Consider the following 14,084-nt stretch of genomic DNA (forward strand, 5'->3'; position numbering starts at 1 on the left):
AACACCTGTCTCGAGTGTTTGAGAAGCCATGTTTAGGTCCGTACGATCCATAGTGTCAAAAAATTGGGATCCAAGCTTTTTGCGCGGCTTAAGCGAATTCGCGGATTACTGGCCCGCGGCTTAATGGCCCTACACTGAAAATACCTTTTCTCATGATTGGACACACCTGTCTATGAAGTTCAAGGCTTAACGAGCTAATCCAACCAATTTGCTGTTACAAGTAATCAGTTTTGAGCAGTTACATGCATTCAAATCAGCAAAATTATAAGGGGACCCAAATTTGTGCACAGCCAGTTTTTCACATTTGATTTAATTTCATACAACTAAATACTGCTTCACTAAAAATCTTTGTTTGGAAAACACCCCAGTACTCAAATGTACCTAGGAAATGAAAGACATACCACTGTTATCTTTTTTTTGTTGAAAGTAGAGTAAATTATTATGCAGGCTGACAGGGGTTCCCAAACTTATTCATATGAACTGTATATATTCTATGTTGGTAAGTAAACATTTGTTAAGCCTTGATTGTTTTAATGCTTGTTTTGGAAGCAACTGAATAACATTAAACAGAATAATTTAGTCTGAAAGTAGAAACTTGGGCTAAACTGAACCTGTTAAAATTTACTAAACATAAATCATCAGTGTCAGAGTACTTAAGAGTGTGGTATTATATACAGAAAATGATTTTAAAAGATCTGTGTAGTTTTTTTTGGTTTCACCTCAAGATGAAGATAAACCTTTTGTACTCCACTCCTGAAGTCTCAGTTATACAAATAACACTATTTTTTCTAGTTTTTTCTTTTATTTCTTCCAAGAGAATTTCATTTTTGTCGCCTCTTCTTTCTGCACCGGCTATCAAGCTTCTGTGTGTTTATTATTGCAAATGTATGGCTGTTCAGGGGATTTAAAAGCAGGAACTCGAACATGTAGATTCCTTGAACCAGACGTGTTTTACATGTGAGCGCTAGTACTGGTCATTTTCCTTTCACCATATTCATATAAATAAATGCATTTATAAGTCACATTTATTCAAATTTTAAAGATCTTTACGAACTAGTATTTTATATTCCTCCTGAATAATATCGACTATGACTCCTCATGGTACTTACATTTATGTGAAGAATTAATGCAGTTACAGAATCGGTGACACAGATTCTGTTCATAACTTTTATGGACAGAATTTCTAGGCGCAGCCAGGGTGTTGAGGGGGTCCGGTTTGGTGGACTCAGGATTGGGTCACTGCTTTTTGCAGATGATGTTGTCCTGCTTGATTCATCAGGCCATGATCTTCAGCTCTCTCTGGATCGGTTCGCAGCTGAGTGTGAAGCGGCTGGGATGGGAATCGGCACCTCCAATTCCGAGACCATGGTCCTCAGCCGGAAAAGGGTGGAGTGCCCTCTCAGGGTTGGGAGCGAGATCCTGCCTCAAGTGGAGGAGTTCAAGTATCTCGGGGTCTTGTTCACGAGTGAGGGAAGAATGGAGCGCGAGATCAACAGGCGGATCGGTGCGGCGTCCGTAGTGATGCGGGCTCTGCATCAGTCTGTCGTGGTGAAAAAGGAGCTAAGCCATAAGGCAAAGCTCTCAATTTACCAGTCGATCTATGTTCCTACCCTCACCTATGGTCATGAGCTATGGGTAGTGACCGAAAGAACGAGATCGCGAATACCAGCGGCTGAAATGAGTTTCCTCCGCTGGGTGTCTGGGCTCTCCCTTAAAGATAGGGTGAGAAGCTCAGTCATCCGGGAGGGGCTCAGAGTAGAGCCGCTGCTCCTCCGCATCGAGAGGAGTCAGATGAGGTGGCTCGGGCATCTGATCAGGATGCCTCCTGGACGCCTCCCTGGTGAGGTGTTCCGGGCACGTCCAACCGGGAGGAGGCCCCAGGGAAGACCCAGGACATGCTGGAGGGACTATGTCTCCCGGCTGGCCTGGGAACACCTTGGGATTCTCCCAGAAGAGCTAGAAGAAGTGGCTGGGGCAGAGGGAAGCCTGGGCATCTCTGCTCAAGCTCCTGCCCCCATGACCCGACCTCGGATAAGTGGAAGAGGAAGGATGGATGGATTAATGCAGTTAATTTTTTTTATACTTGTAAATTCATACCTACATGCCAGCAATCTTTTAAAGACTGTAGTGTTATATACAGTGCTTTTTGTAACTGCTTTATCTATGACTTTAGTTGCACAAGAGTTTCAAGTTGCAATTCATTAACTGATGTCATTTTGCAAGGATATATTACTCTTCATTCTGCACTAGACATGAAATACAGTTTAAAGTTGTACACCATACAGATGGCGACTCTTGAGCTTGACCTATCTAATATTTGTCTAAGGATAGATACAACCTGTGAGAGGTAATACCAGGAGGCATCACCCACCCTTGGTAATGTTTTTAATTAACACTTGAGGAAAACCCATCTGGACATGTTTTGACTATGTTGTTGGAGCATTTCATCCATCCATTATCCAACCCGCTATATCCTAACATAGGGTCATGGGGGTCTGCTGGAGCCAATCCCACCCAGCACAGTTAAATTTAAACACTTTATTATTATTAGAACAAGTCCCTTCAGTGTTGTGGAAAACAATAAATGTATTTAAATCTGTTAATCGAACACCCACTAGCACTTTAACATTACAAAATCATTTTGAAAAAGCTATAAAGGCACCCAAAGTGCTGGTCTAGAAGGGTTGATAAAATGATGGCAAACGCAGCCTGTCAAATGTCAATACATTATCTTTTCAGTTCAAATAGTTGAATTGTAAAAGCCATTTTGAACCAGATCATGCATTCTGTGTATCTGTCACACTCTCATTCTCTGGCCATTTAAAATTATTCTCTTTTGTTTCAAATATTATCTGATATTAAGATTTCTTTTGTTTCTTCTTTCTCTTACTTCCTTTCTCTTTCACAAGCTGAGAGTTTTACTGGTGTAAATGAATGTAAGATAATTTTAATATAATATACACATTCACACTCAAGAGTGTGTACCCTATACGGACAGGAAAAGTAGGTGCCATCAAATTACTGTGATTAATTGGCTATTTTATTTCTACATTATATTCTTTTTCTTTTTTTGGTTTCTAGGTGGCTCTTGGGGAATGCAATGAACTTCTTGCTGCAGACTATGATGCTGCTAGTTTGCCTTCCGGCAAGCACAGCACCAAAGGTTTAGGGAAGAGAGCACCTGATCCAAAAAACATGGTTACACTGTGAGTTTTCTTGTTCAGACTATATTTGTAAGAATCAAGTGTAAAATTTGTGTTCATTTCAAAGAAATGAAGGTGATTATTAATGTATTTTGTTAAATGTATTTGTTAAAACTGAACTACATCTGGACAAGATATATTTCCTTTCTGCTTTCTCACATTTAGGTAGAATTCATATTAATTGTTATTCCAACATTGAATTGTGATTGATAATTGTAGCACTTCTTTCTAAAACATTTAGGAAAAGCAGAAATTATACAGATTCTTTGGGGTAGAGCTATTGAAGGTCTGTGTCAGCATGCATCTGTAAATTAAAAAATTAAGTTATTCCCAAAAAAAGGAATGATGGTAAAAGACACACAATGTTTGACCAAACTTTATCCCAGATGAAGGGTCAGACAAAGAGCAATTGAAAGTCCCTCATAAAGCAAAGATAAAAAAATGTAAAAGTACCGTGCCTGGTACGGGATTGCCAGGCCTGGGAGGAGTTGCCCACAGGTGAGCACCTGATAGCTGGGCTTGCCACGGGTCCAGTCAGGCATAGCCCAAAAACACAAGTTAGGCTGCCCTCCTGTGGGCCCAACACCTATAGGTCGAATAGGGGTCTGGTGCAGTGTGACCTGGGTGGCAGTCTAAGGGAGAGGCCTTGGCAGACTGGAACCTAGGCACACAAACTGGCTCTTGGGATGTGGCATGTCACCTCCGAGAAGGAGCCAGCGTTGGTGTATGATGCAAAGAGATACCAGCTAGATATAGTTGGGCTCACATCCACCCAATCCTTGGTTCTGGACCCAGACACCGCAAAAGAGGCTGGACTCTGCTTTACTTTGTAGTTGCCCAGAGAAAATGTCTTGGGTGGGAGTGGACTTCAATAATCTGCTTTACTTTGTAGTTGCCCAGAAAAAATGTCTTGGGTGGGAGTGGACTTCTTATTGAGCCCTTGCCTAGTCAATGCCATGTTGGAGTTTGTCCCAGAGAACGAGAGGGCTGCATCTATGCAACTGAAGGTCGTGGAGGCGAGTACTCTGACTGCCATATTAGCTTATGCATCAAATGCCAATATCGGTTCAGAGTACCAAGGATTCTTCCAGTAGATCTTGGAAAGGGTCCCATCTGGGGACTTTATAGTTCTGCTGGGAAACTTCAGCACCCTCTTGGGAAATGATCGAGACGCCTAGAGAGGCATGATTGGGAGGGTTCAGCCTTCTGTGCTAGGCAGGGTTTGTCAGTAGTGAACACCATGTTCGAAAATGAGGTGGCTTGTAAGTCTACTTGGTACCAGAGCATCTTAGGCCAAAAATCTGTAATCAATTTCATAATTGTATCATCAGGTTTGCCCCTATATGTTCTGGACTCTTGGGTGCAGAGAGGGGCAGAGTGGTCAGCTAATCACTACCTGGTGGTGAGTTGGGTCAGATGGTGGGGGAGGCTCTTGGATAGACCCGGTAAGCCCAAACGAGTAGTGAGGGTGGGTTGGGAACATCTGGGGGAGTCTGAGAGCCTTGTCCAGAAGACTTCCAGCTCCAACCGAAAGAGTTTTTCTTGCATCCCAGGGGAAGCTGGAGACATAGTCTGAATGGGCTTTGTTCAAAGCCTCCATTGTGGAAGTGTCTACACAGATCTGTGGCTTGAAAGCCATAGGTGCCTCTCGAAATGGCAATGCAAGGATGCGAATGGTGGACACCAGGGGTTGAGGGATGCTATCAGGCTGAAAAAGGAGGCCTTCCATGTGCAGTGGCATGCAAAAGTATTCATCACAATTTTCTGCATGACAAAAGATTTGTACATATATTTATCCATTCAGTATTTTCATGTGAACTCTTTCTTGTGCTGTAACAATACATTTTTAAAGTCAAAATAAACCATTTTCTGTAGATATTTAACTGCAGAAGAAAAACAAAAGTTCATGTTTGCATAAGTATTTAAACCTCTTTGTGCTCTGGAAGCTCCTGATTTACACACATGATAAATTATTCACAGATGACATAAAGGTGACAGTCATTTGACCATAATTTAACGTCATTAGGTATTACTTGCAAGTCCTTTATCAGAATCCGAATTAAAATTCACTTTATTGGCCATGTGCATTAATGTGTATTAGGAATTTCACTTGATAGTATTGTTGCAATTACGATAGTATTGGTGCAACATACAAGGATAACACAGAATACAAAAGTTAAATAAAAGAATATTAAATATAAAATGGTAAATATGATGCAGCATACAAGGGCAATAGGTAGGTTTAAATTTTCCAGGAAGTCTTTTGTGCAGGTATACATAGACACTAAGTAAAAGCTCAGGCCTGATTAGTAAGAATAACAGCACATGGGGAAAAAAAAAATGTTTAGGTTTCGTGTTGATTTAGCTCTCACTTCACAAAGAAGTTTGTCGAATGGAAATGTTTGAACAGGCGACGCCCTGGGTAAGTCTGATCAGCAATATTTTTTATGGTCTTCCTTACCCTGGACTCGTATTAGACTTAAGTTTACAGTAAGTTACAGCCTATGATCATTTCTTAGGCCTTGATGATGCATTGCAGACTGGCCTTAGCCTAAACAGAAGCAGCACCAAACCAGACAGTTGTAGATTAGGTCAGAATGGACACAGTGTTGGCTGCGTAAAATTGGACCATTATTGCTTGAGGGAGATTGAATTTCCTCAGCTTATGCAAAACGAACATTCTCTGAATGGCTTTCTTATTAATGCATGTGATGTTATTGTCCCACTTAATTAAGGTTTTGTGACAACACAGTGCTCAGAAACATAAAAGGATTCGGTCATCCAATTGCTGAGCCATTTATAATATAACAAGTGATAGTATGAGCAGGTCACTGTTCCCTGAAATCTATGATCATCTCCTGAGTTTTTTGTAATGTTATGGTCCAAATTATTATGGCTGCACCACAATGTCAGATTTTCCACCTCGTCTTTATATTTGTTTGTTTGAAATGTGACCTATTAGTGTTGTCATCTGCAAATTTAAGATGTTTGACAGACAAATCGCCAGAGATACAGTCATTTGTATAAAGTGAAAAGAGTAGTGAGGAAAGGGCACATCCATGCAATGCACCAGTACTAAGGGTTAATGGAACAGATGTGTGCCAAGCTACACATACTGTTTTCTGTGTGTAAGGAAGACTGTGATCCAATTGCATATTGAACTTGGCAGGTTGAAGTAGGTGAGTTTCTTATCTGGCAGTTCTGGGATGATTGTATTGAGAGGAGAGCTAAAATCCACAAACAAGATCCTCATATACAGTGGTGTGAAAAACTATTTGCCCCCTTCCTGATTTCTTATTCTTTTGCATGTTTGTCACACAAAATGTTTCTGATCATCAAACACATTTAACCATTAGTCAAATATAACACAAGTAAACACAAAATTCAGTTTTTAAATGATGGTGTTTATTATTTAGGGAGAAAAAAAATCCAAACCTACATGGCCCTGTGTGAAAAAGTAATTGCCCCCTTGTTAAAAAATAACCTAACTGTGGTGTATCACACCTGAGTTCAATTTCCGTAGCCACCCCCAGGCCTGATTACTGCCACACCTGTTTCAATCAAGAAATCACTTAAATAGGAGCTGCCTGACACAGAGAAGTAGACCAAAAGCACCTCAAAAGCTAGACATCATGCCAAGATCCAAAGAAATTCAGGAACAAATGAGAACAGAAGTAATTGAGATCTATCAGTCTGGTAAAGGTTATAAAGCCATTTCTAAAGCTTTGGGACTCCAGCGAACCACAGTGAGAGCCATTATCCACAAATGGCAAAAACATGGAACAGTGGTGAACCTTCCCAGGAGTGGCCGGCCAACCAAAATTACCCCAAGAGCGCAGAGACGACTCATCCGAGAGGTCACAAAAGACCCCAGGACAACGTCTAAAGAACTGCAGGCCTCACTTGCCTCAATTAAGGTCAGTGTTCACAACTCCACCATAAGAAAGAGACTGGGCAAAAACGGCCTGCATGGCAGATTTCCAAGACGCAAACCACTGTTAAGCAAAAAGAACATTAGGGCTCGTCTCAATTTTGCTAAGAAACATCTCAATGATTGCCAAGACTTTTGGGAAAATACCTTGTGGACTGATGAGTCAAAAGTTGAACTTTTTGGAAGGCAAATGTCCCGTTACATCTGGCGTAAAAGGAACACAGCATTTCAGAAAAAGAACATCATACCAACAGTAAAATATGGTGGTGGTAGTGTGATGGTCTGGGGTTGTTTTGCTGCTTCAGGACCTGGAAGGCTTGCTGTGATAGATGGAACCATGAATTCTACTGTCTACCAAAAAATCCTGAAGGAGAATGTCTGGCTATCTGTTCATCAACTCAAGCTGAAGCGATCTTGGGTGCTGCAACAGGACAATGACCCAAAACACACCAGCAAATCCACCTCTGAATGGCTGAAGAAAAACAAAATGAAGACTTTGGAGTGGCCTAGTCAAAGTCCTGACCTGAATCCAATTGAGATGCTATGGCATGACCTTAAAAAGGCGGTTCATGCTAGAAAGCCCTCAAATAAAGCTGAATTACAACAATTTTGCAAAGATGAGTGGGCCAAAATTCCTCCAGAGCGCTGTAAAAGACTCATTGCAAGTTATCGCAAACGCTTGATTGCAGTTATTGCTGCTAAGGGTGGCCCAACCAGTTATTAGGTTCAGGGGGCAATTACTTTTTCACACAGGGCCATGTAGGTTTGGATTTTTTTTTCTCCCTAAATAATAAAAACCACCATTTACAAACTGCATTTTGTGTTTACTTGTGTTATATTTGACTAATGGTTAAATGTGTTTGATGATCAGAAACATTTTGTGTGACAAACATGCAAAAGAATAAGAAATCAGGAAGGGGACAAATAGTTTTTCACACCACTGTATGCCCCTGGTTTATCAAGGTGTTGTTAAATAAAGCTCAGACTTAAATTCACTGCATCATCCACAGACTGGTTGGCTGTATATGCAAGTTAAAATGGGTTCATGAAGTCTTTTGTAACATCCTTGATGTTGTTTAGAATAAGTCATTCAGAGGTCTTTATTACCGCAGAGGTTAAAGCTGCTGGCCTGTAATCACTGAGGCCTGTGACCTTTGATTTTTTTTATTTATACTGGAATGATGTTGGAGGTGTTGAAGTAGGCAGGAAAAGTGCACAGATATCCAGAGATTGGTTGAAAATGTCTGCAAATACTTTGACAACTGTTGACTTTTGCAGTGATGACATGAAGGGAGGCTGAGAAGAAGAGTAGTGTAAAGTAGTAACAGTGAGACCTTCAGGAGAATTTATGTCCCATTGTCTTTCAAAGCAACCATTAAAACTGATTTAACTGAATAGCCAGCCTGGGATCAGTAGAACTGTTTGGTGTTTGTTTCTTCTAGTTAGTAACCAGATTTGTAGGTTCTCTAGACTGATGCGCTGTCATTTATAGACAATTCTTCTTACAACTTTTCTGAGTACTTTCTTTTCTGATCCATTTCTTCAACATGTACTTGGCTTTCCTGTATTCATCATTATTGCCAGATCTGAAAGCACACTCTTGGTCCTGGTGCAGTTGTGTGTGCTCTGGGATGAACCAAGGCTTATCATTGCTAAACTTGGCAAACACCTTCACAAAAACTAATATATGAAATTATAGCATCAGTGTGTTTGTGTATGTTGGTGGCGGCAGTTTTGAAGATACTCCAGTCTGTAAAGGCAAAGCCGTCCAGAAGCTACTCTAATACCTTGCTGGTCCACTTTCTAACTGTTCTTTTTACAGACATGACAGTTTTCAGCTTTTGCTTGTAAGCAGGAATAAGGTGAATCCTAGAATGATTAGAATTACCAAGGGTGGCACCGAGAAAGCATGATAGGCATCCTTGATCTAGAATATTTCCATCTCTGGTAGGATATTTTATTTGCTGTTGATATTTAGGAAGGACCTGTTTAAAATGGACATGGTTAATATCACCCAAAATAATGATTTGCGAGTCTGGGTTGTCTTTTTCAGTCTCTGTGATTACATCAGCTAGGTGCCAGTGCACTTCGTGAGCATTAGTGCAAGAGCAAATGTAAACACTGTCTAATTACTGAGGAAAACTTGTGTGGTAAATTAAATGGCTTACGGTTTATAATAAGCAATTCTGGGTTGGGAGAACATGATTTAAAAAACTGTACATCGTTACACCAGCTTGGATTAATATAGAAACACACTCCTGTCCTTTGTATCAAATTTCAATAACACGGTCCACTCGGTACAGTGTGAAGTCGGCTAAGTCCAGTGCAGAGTCATGTATAGTCATTCAACCATGTTTCAGTAAATCACAAAGCAGATAAAAAAGAAAAGTTTATTTTAGTATGTATTAACGAATGCAGTTCGTGCATTCGTCGACTTTGTATGCACGTTAGATAGACATATTCTAGGCCGTGGTTGCCGTAGTCCTCGCTTCTTGAATCGATGCCAGCTTTTCTGCCTCTGGTTGTCCACCGTCAGGCTACATATTTAGCTGCATAAGCACCTGTGATCAACAAAGCTGTAAGATCCACGGATGTAGTTATAATTTCTGGAGTTGCATTAGGTGGCACACTGTGACTGATATTCAGAATCTTTTTCCGTGTATATATTGTATGACTTTTTAATGAAGTTGATTAATTTAACACAAAAAGACAGACCAAGACAGAGCACCAAGCTACCATGGCTGCCATCCTAGGCGCCATCAGAGTATCTCTGTCTGGATATAAAAAGCACCCATTGTAAAGGCCATAGTTTTTGTTGGACAATCACCACCAAAATGAAGACAAATGAACTTTCTGCTGATGTGAGAAACAGTTATTGAAATGCACAAAGCAGGAAATAGCTACAAAAAATATCAAAGTTTGAATGTCCTGTTCAGCACTGTTCCTTCACCAGAAAGTGGAAGGTTTATCACAGCACCCGACTCTTACTAGAACAGGCCATCCCTCAAAACTGAAAATCAGAGCAAGACGTTGAATGGTGAGAGAGGCTACTAAAAATCGAACTGTGTAGTTCTCTTCAGCTGAAACTGGAGTGAAGGTGCATGGGTCCACAATTTCAAGAGTTCAAGAGCTCTCCATAAAACAGGCCTCTACAGGAGGGTAGCAAGAAAGAAGCCATTCCTTAAGAAGGTCCACATAAAAGCATGTTTGGCATTTGCTATAAAGCACAAGAAAGACCTAGTTAAGATGTGACGGTTTTATGGTCAGATAAAACCAAAATTCAACTTTTTGGCCAAACTAGAGATGGCATGTGTGGTGTAAAACTTAACACTGCCCATGTTTCAAGAAATGCCATATTTTCTGTGACATAGGTGGTGACAGCATCATTCTATGGGGATTCTTTTTCATGTGCTGGAAATGGGAATCTTGTCGGAGCTAAAGGGAAAATGGATAGACACACATATTGCACAATATTGCGGGAGACCTTGTTCCAGTCTGCTATGAATTTACAACACAGGAGAAGATTCATCTTTCAGCATGACAATGACCTAAGCATTAGGCCAAAACGACACAGGAGTGGTTAAAAAACAGAAAGGTGAATGTTTTGGAATTGCCAAGTCAAAGTACTGATCTTAACCCTATTGAGAATGTCCAGAGACTCCATCCCACCAACCTAGAAGATCTCTATAAATACTGCCAAGAACAATAGGGAAAAATCAATCCTGAACAATCGAACATACATACCCCAAAAGAATTAAGGCTGTTATTACAGCAAAAGGGTTCTTAAGAAAGTATTAATGTGTAGGGCTTTGAATACTTAGCATACACTAATTTTTTAGTTTTTCTTATTCGGTTAAATAAATATCTACAGTAAATGGTTTATTTTGACTTTGAAAATGTATTGTTAAGCATAAGAACTTGCTTTAAAATTACTGAATAGATAAATATGTGTACAAATCTTTTGTCATGCAGAAAATTGTGATGACTTTAATGGGGATTTGAATACTTTTTCACACCACTGTATGGGTAGTGTGGGAGTGTCCTGAAGCAGTAGAACGGTACCGACAGGCTTAAAGGGTGTCATCCTTGGCAGTCAAAGCAGCATAAAACCCGGGTGTTGGAGGAGTTCGGAGAGACAATGGAAAGTGCCTATCGAGGTTCTGGCAAACCATCAGGCGACTTGGAAAAGGAAGGCAGGGACTCACCCAGGCTGTTCTCAGCAAGACCCAGACTGAGGATGTTGTCTGGCGCTAAAAGGAAAACTTTGAGGCGCTCCTGAACCCGATGGACATGCCTTCTGTGGAGAAGGCAGAGCCAGAAGTGGATGGGGGATCAATGCCCATTTCTCTTAGCGAGGTCACTGAGTTGGTCATCAGGAGTTGTGCCTCTAGTGTGGCAGACCAAGGGGGACAGGAGGGTGTATTGCGGTTATCGGATCACACTTCTCCACCTCTGTGTTAAAGCTTATGCTGGGATACTAGAAAGGAAGCTCTGTTCAATTATGAATCCTCATGTCCAGGAGGAGCAATGTCCAGGCCATGGAATGGTGAACCAGCTCTTTACCCTCATGAGCATTCTGGAGGGGGCATGGGAGTACGCCCAGTCGGGCTTTTGTTCCTCAAGGGATTCTGTGGAGGGTACTGGGAAAGTATGGTGTTGCTCGGATTATTTGTTCCCTGTTAAATCACAGTGAGAGCTGTGTCCACATACTCAGAAAAATATCAACACCATTTCCAGTTTGGGACTCCACCAGGGTTGTGCTTTATCTCCTATCCTGTTTGCAATTTTCATGGACAGGATATCAAGGTGCCGCCGGGGAGGGGGAAGAGTGTCCAGTTTGGTGGCCTTAGAATTGCATCACTGCTTTTTACAAATGGCATGGACCGTTGGCTTCATTGGGCTGTGAGCTCCAGCACATATTGCCTGAAACCAAGTGTGAAGTGGTAGGGATAAGTAAGGATCAGCACCTCTAATCTGAGGCCATTATCCTTAGTAGGAAAAAGGTGTATTGTCCTCTTCAAGTGGGAGGTGAGTGACTGCCTCAACTAGAGGAGATGAAGTACCTTGGGGTCTTGTTCACAAGTGATTGGAAAAGGGATGGTGAGATCAACAGATGGATCAGGGCAGCGAGCATAATTATGTGATTGCTATACCAGTCTGTAGTGGTGAAGAAAGAGCAGAGTCAGAATGTGAAGCTCCTCATTTGCCAGTTGATCTACGACCCGATCCTTATTGGTTGTGAACTTTGTGCAATAACCGAAAGAATGGGATTGTGGGTACAAACTGCTGAAAATGGCTTTCCCTTCAGGATGGCTAGCTCTCCCTTAGTGACAGGGTGAGAAGAACAGACATCAAGGAGAGGCTCAGAGTAGGCCCACTGATCCTCCGAATCGAGAGAAACAAATTGAGGTGGTTCTGGCATCTGATAAGGATTCCTCACTATGGAGGTTTTATGGGCATGACCAGCTAAGGGCTCACTGAAGGGATTATGTTTTCCAGATGGTCTTGTAATGCCTTGGGATCTCACAGTATAAGCTGGCAGGTGTGGCTAGAGGAAGGGATGTATGGGCCTCACTGATAGGACAGTTGTCCCTGCGACCCAGCTTCGAATAAGCAGTGGAAAATGAATGAACAATTACTTAAACAAATCTTGTGTTCTTCTCAACATTACTAAAATACTGAATATGTATGTGTTAATTAATGGATGTCTGCTTTTCTTTACTTGAACAGAGATGAAGCCTCCTTGTTAATGGGTCCGGCAATCAACACTGGAGTAGGCAACCCAGTTGGTTACAGCCTTCTCTACAATGAATATATTGTGTATAACCCTCAGCAGGTTCGCATGAAATACCTTCTAAAAGTGCAGTTCAACTTTGTGTCACTATGGTGATTACTAAACTGGCAGAAATCCATCTACTTTGACCAAGCCATAAGAAGAGGAAAAGAGGAATGAACAATATAAAGGATATATTTTCAGGTAGTTCCATACACCTTGTTTTCAAGTGGTATTTAAAGTAACAAACTTAAATATAGGAAATTCCTGAGGAATTTATGAAACTGCAAATCAAGGGGCAGAGTGTACATCTTTTGTGTTTTCAGGATATATTTTATTAAAATTAAAAGCAGGGTTTTTCAGTTTTCTGCTTTGAACATCTTTAATAACAAAGATTTAACATTAAATTGTATACTTTAAAATATATTGTTCTTCATTTGTTAAAAAAGAAAAAAGTATGATGAATGTTAACTGCAAGTAGTTCTTTATATAATATTTCATTTGTTTGTTTGAGAATCAATAATACTAACATTGTTTCAAATCCCTGTTCTATAATTGTTTGATCTGAATAGTAGTGACAACATTGGTTTATGTACATTATGTTTTAAATCATTCAGGAAAGAATTAATAAAAAAAATTGTTCATTTTTTAAATTGTTTTAGCTTAATGCTTCTACTTATTTTTTCTTTTGCTGTTTTGTTAATTGTTTTGACTTGATGCTTAAACAAAGGAATTTCTTCACTCTTAAGTCTTTGAAGTTATAACATTCATTGTACTGTACTGTTTATTCATAAATGTGTGTTCTTCTGTAAGGGCAATTGTAAATCAATTTGTAAACCTGCTAGTTGTGGAAAGCTTGACAAAGCTGGCAACTAGAGCTTTCTCAGTAGACATATTGTGGATATATTGTTTGCATGGGGGAAAAAATATTCATAAATTAACAGTAATATTAATAACACCTTTTTCAGTAAGTTTTTGGTAAATTCGTTGTACATTTTTAAGCAATCATTTGTGAGTTTTAACTGTGTACTCCAGTACTTCTGTTCCTGGCCATCACAAAGGTATGTGTTTTAGCTTCCTCCTTCAAATCTAAGCTAAATTTACAGGCAGCCTTGACCAGTGGTCATGCACATTGATAAAATGTTAAGACTACAATTGTACAAGTAATTTACACAGG

At 40.4% G+C, this 14,084-nt stretch overlaps 1 protein-coding gene across 1 annotated transcript in view; it reads left to right on the forward strand.

Moving 5' to 3' along the window:
• parp2 (poly (ADP-ribose) polymerase 2) overlaps positions 1 to 13,563 on the forward strand; it is a 74,721-nt gene extending 61,158 nt beyond the window's left edge. The window contains exons 18-19 of the mRNA XM_051922298.1: positions 3,082 to 3,206; positions 12,865 to 13,563. Coding sequence (XP_051778258.1) covers positions 3,082 to 3,206; positions 12,865 to 13,024 — 285 coding nt within the window. The 3' untranslated portion in view covers positions 13,025 to 13,563. The remainder of the gene's footprint in view (positions 1 to 3,081; positions 3,207 to 12,864) is intronic.
• Positions 13,564 to 14,084: the final 521 nt, after the last annotated feature.

Source organism: Erpetoichthys calabaricus, chromosome 2, assembly GCF_900747795.2.
Source record: "Erpetoichthys calabaricus chromosome 2, fErpCal1.3, whole genome shotgun sequence".
Taxonomy (NCBI): Eukaryota; Metazoa; Chordata; class Cladistia; order Polypteriformes; family Polypteridae; genus Erpetoichthys; species Erpetoichthys calabaricus.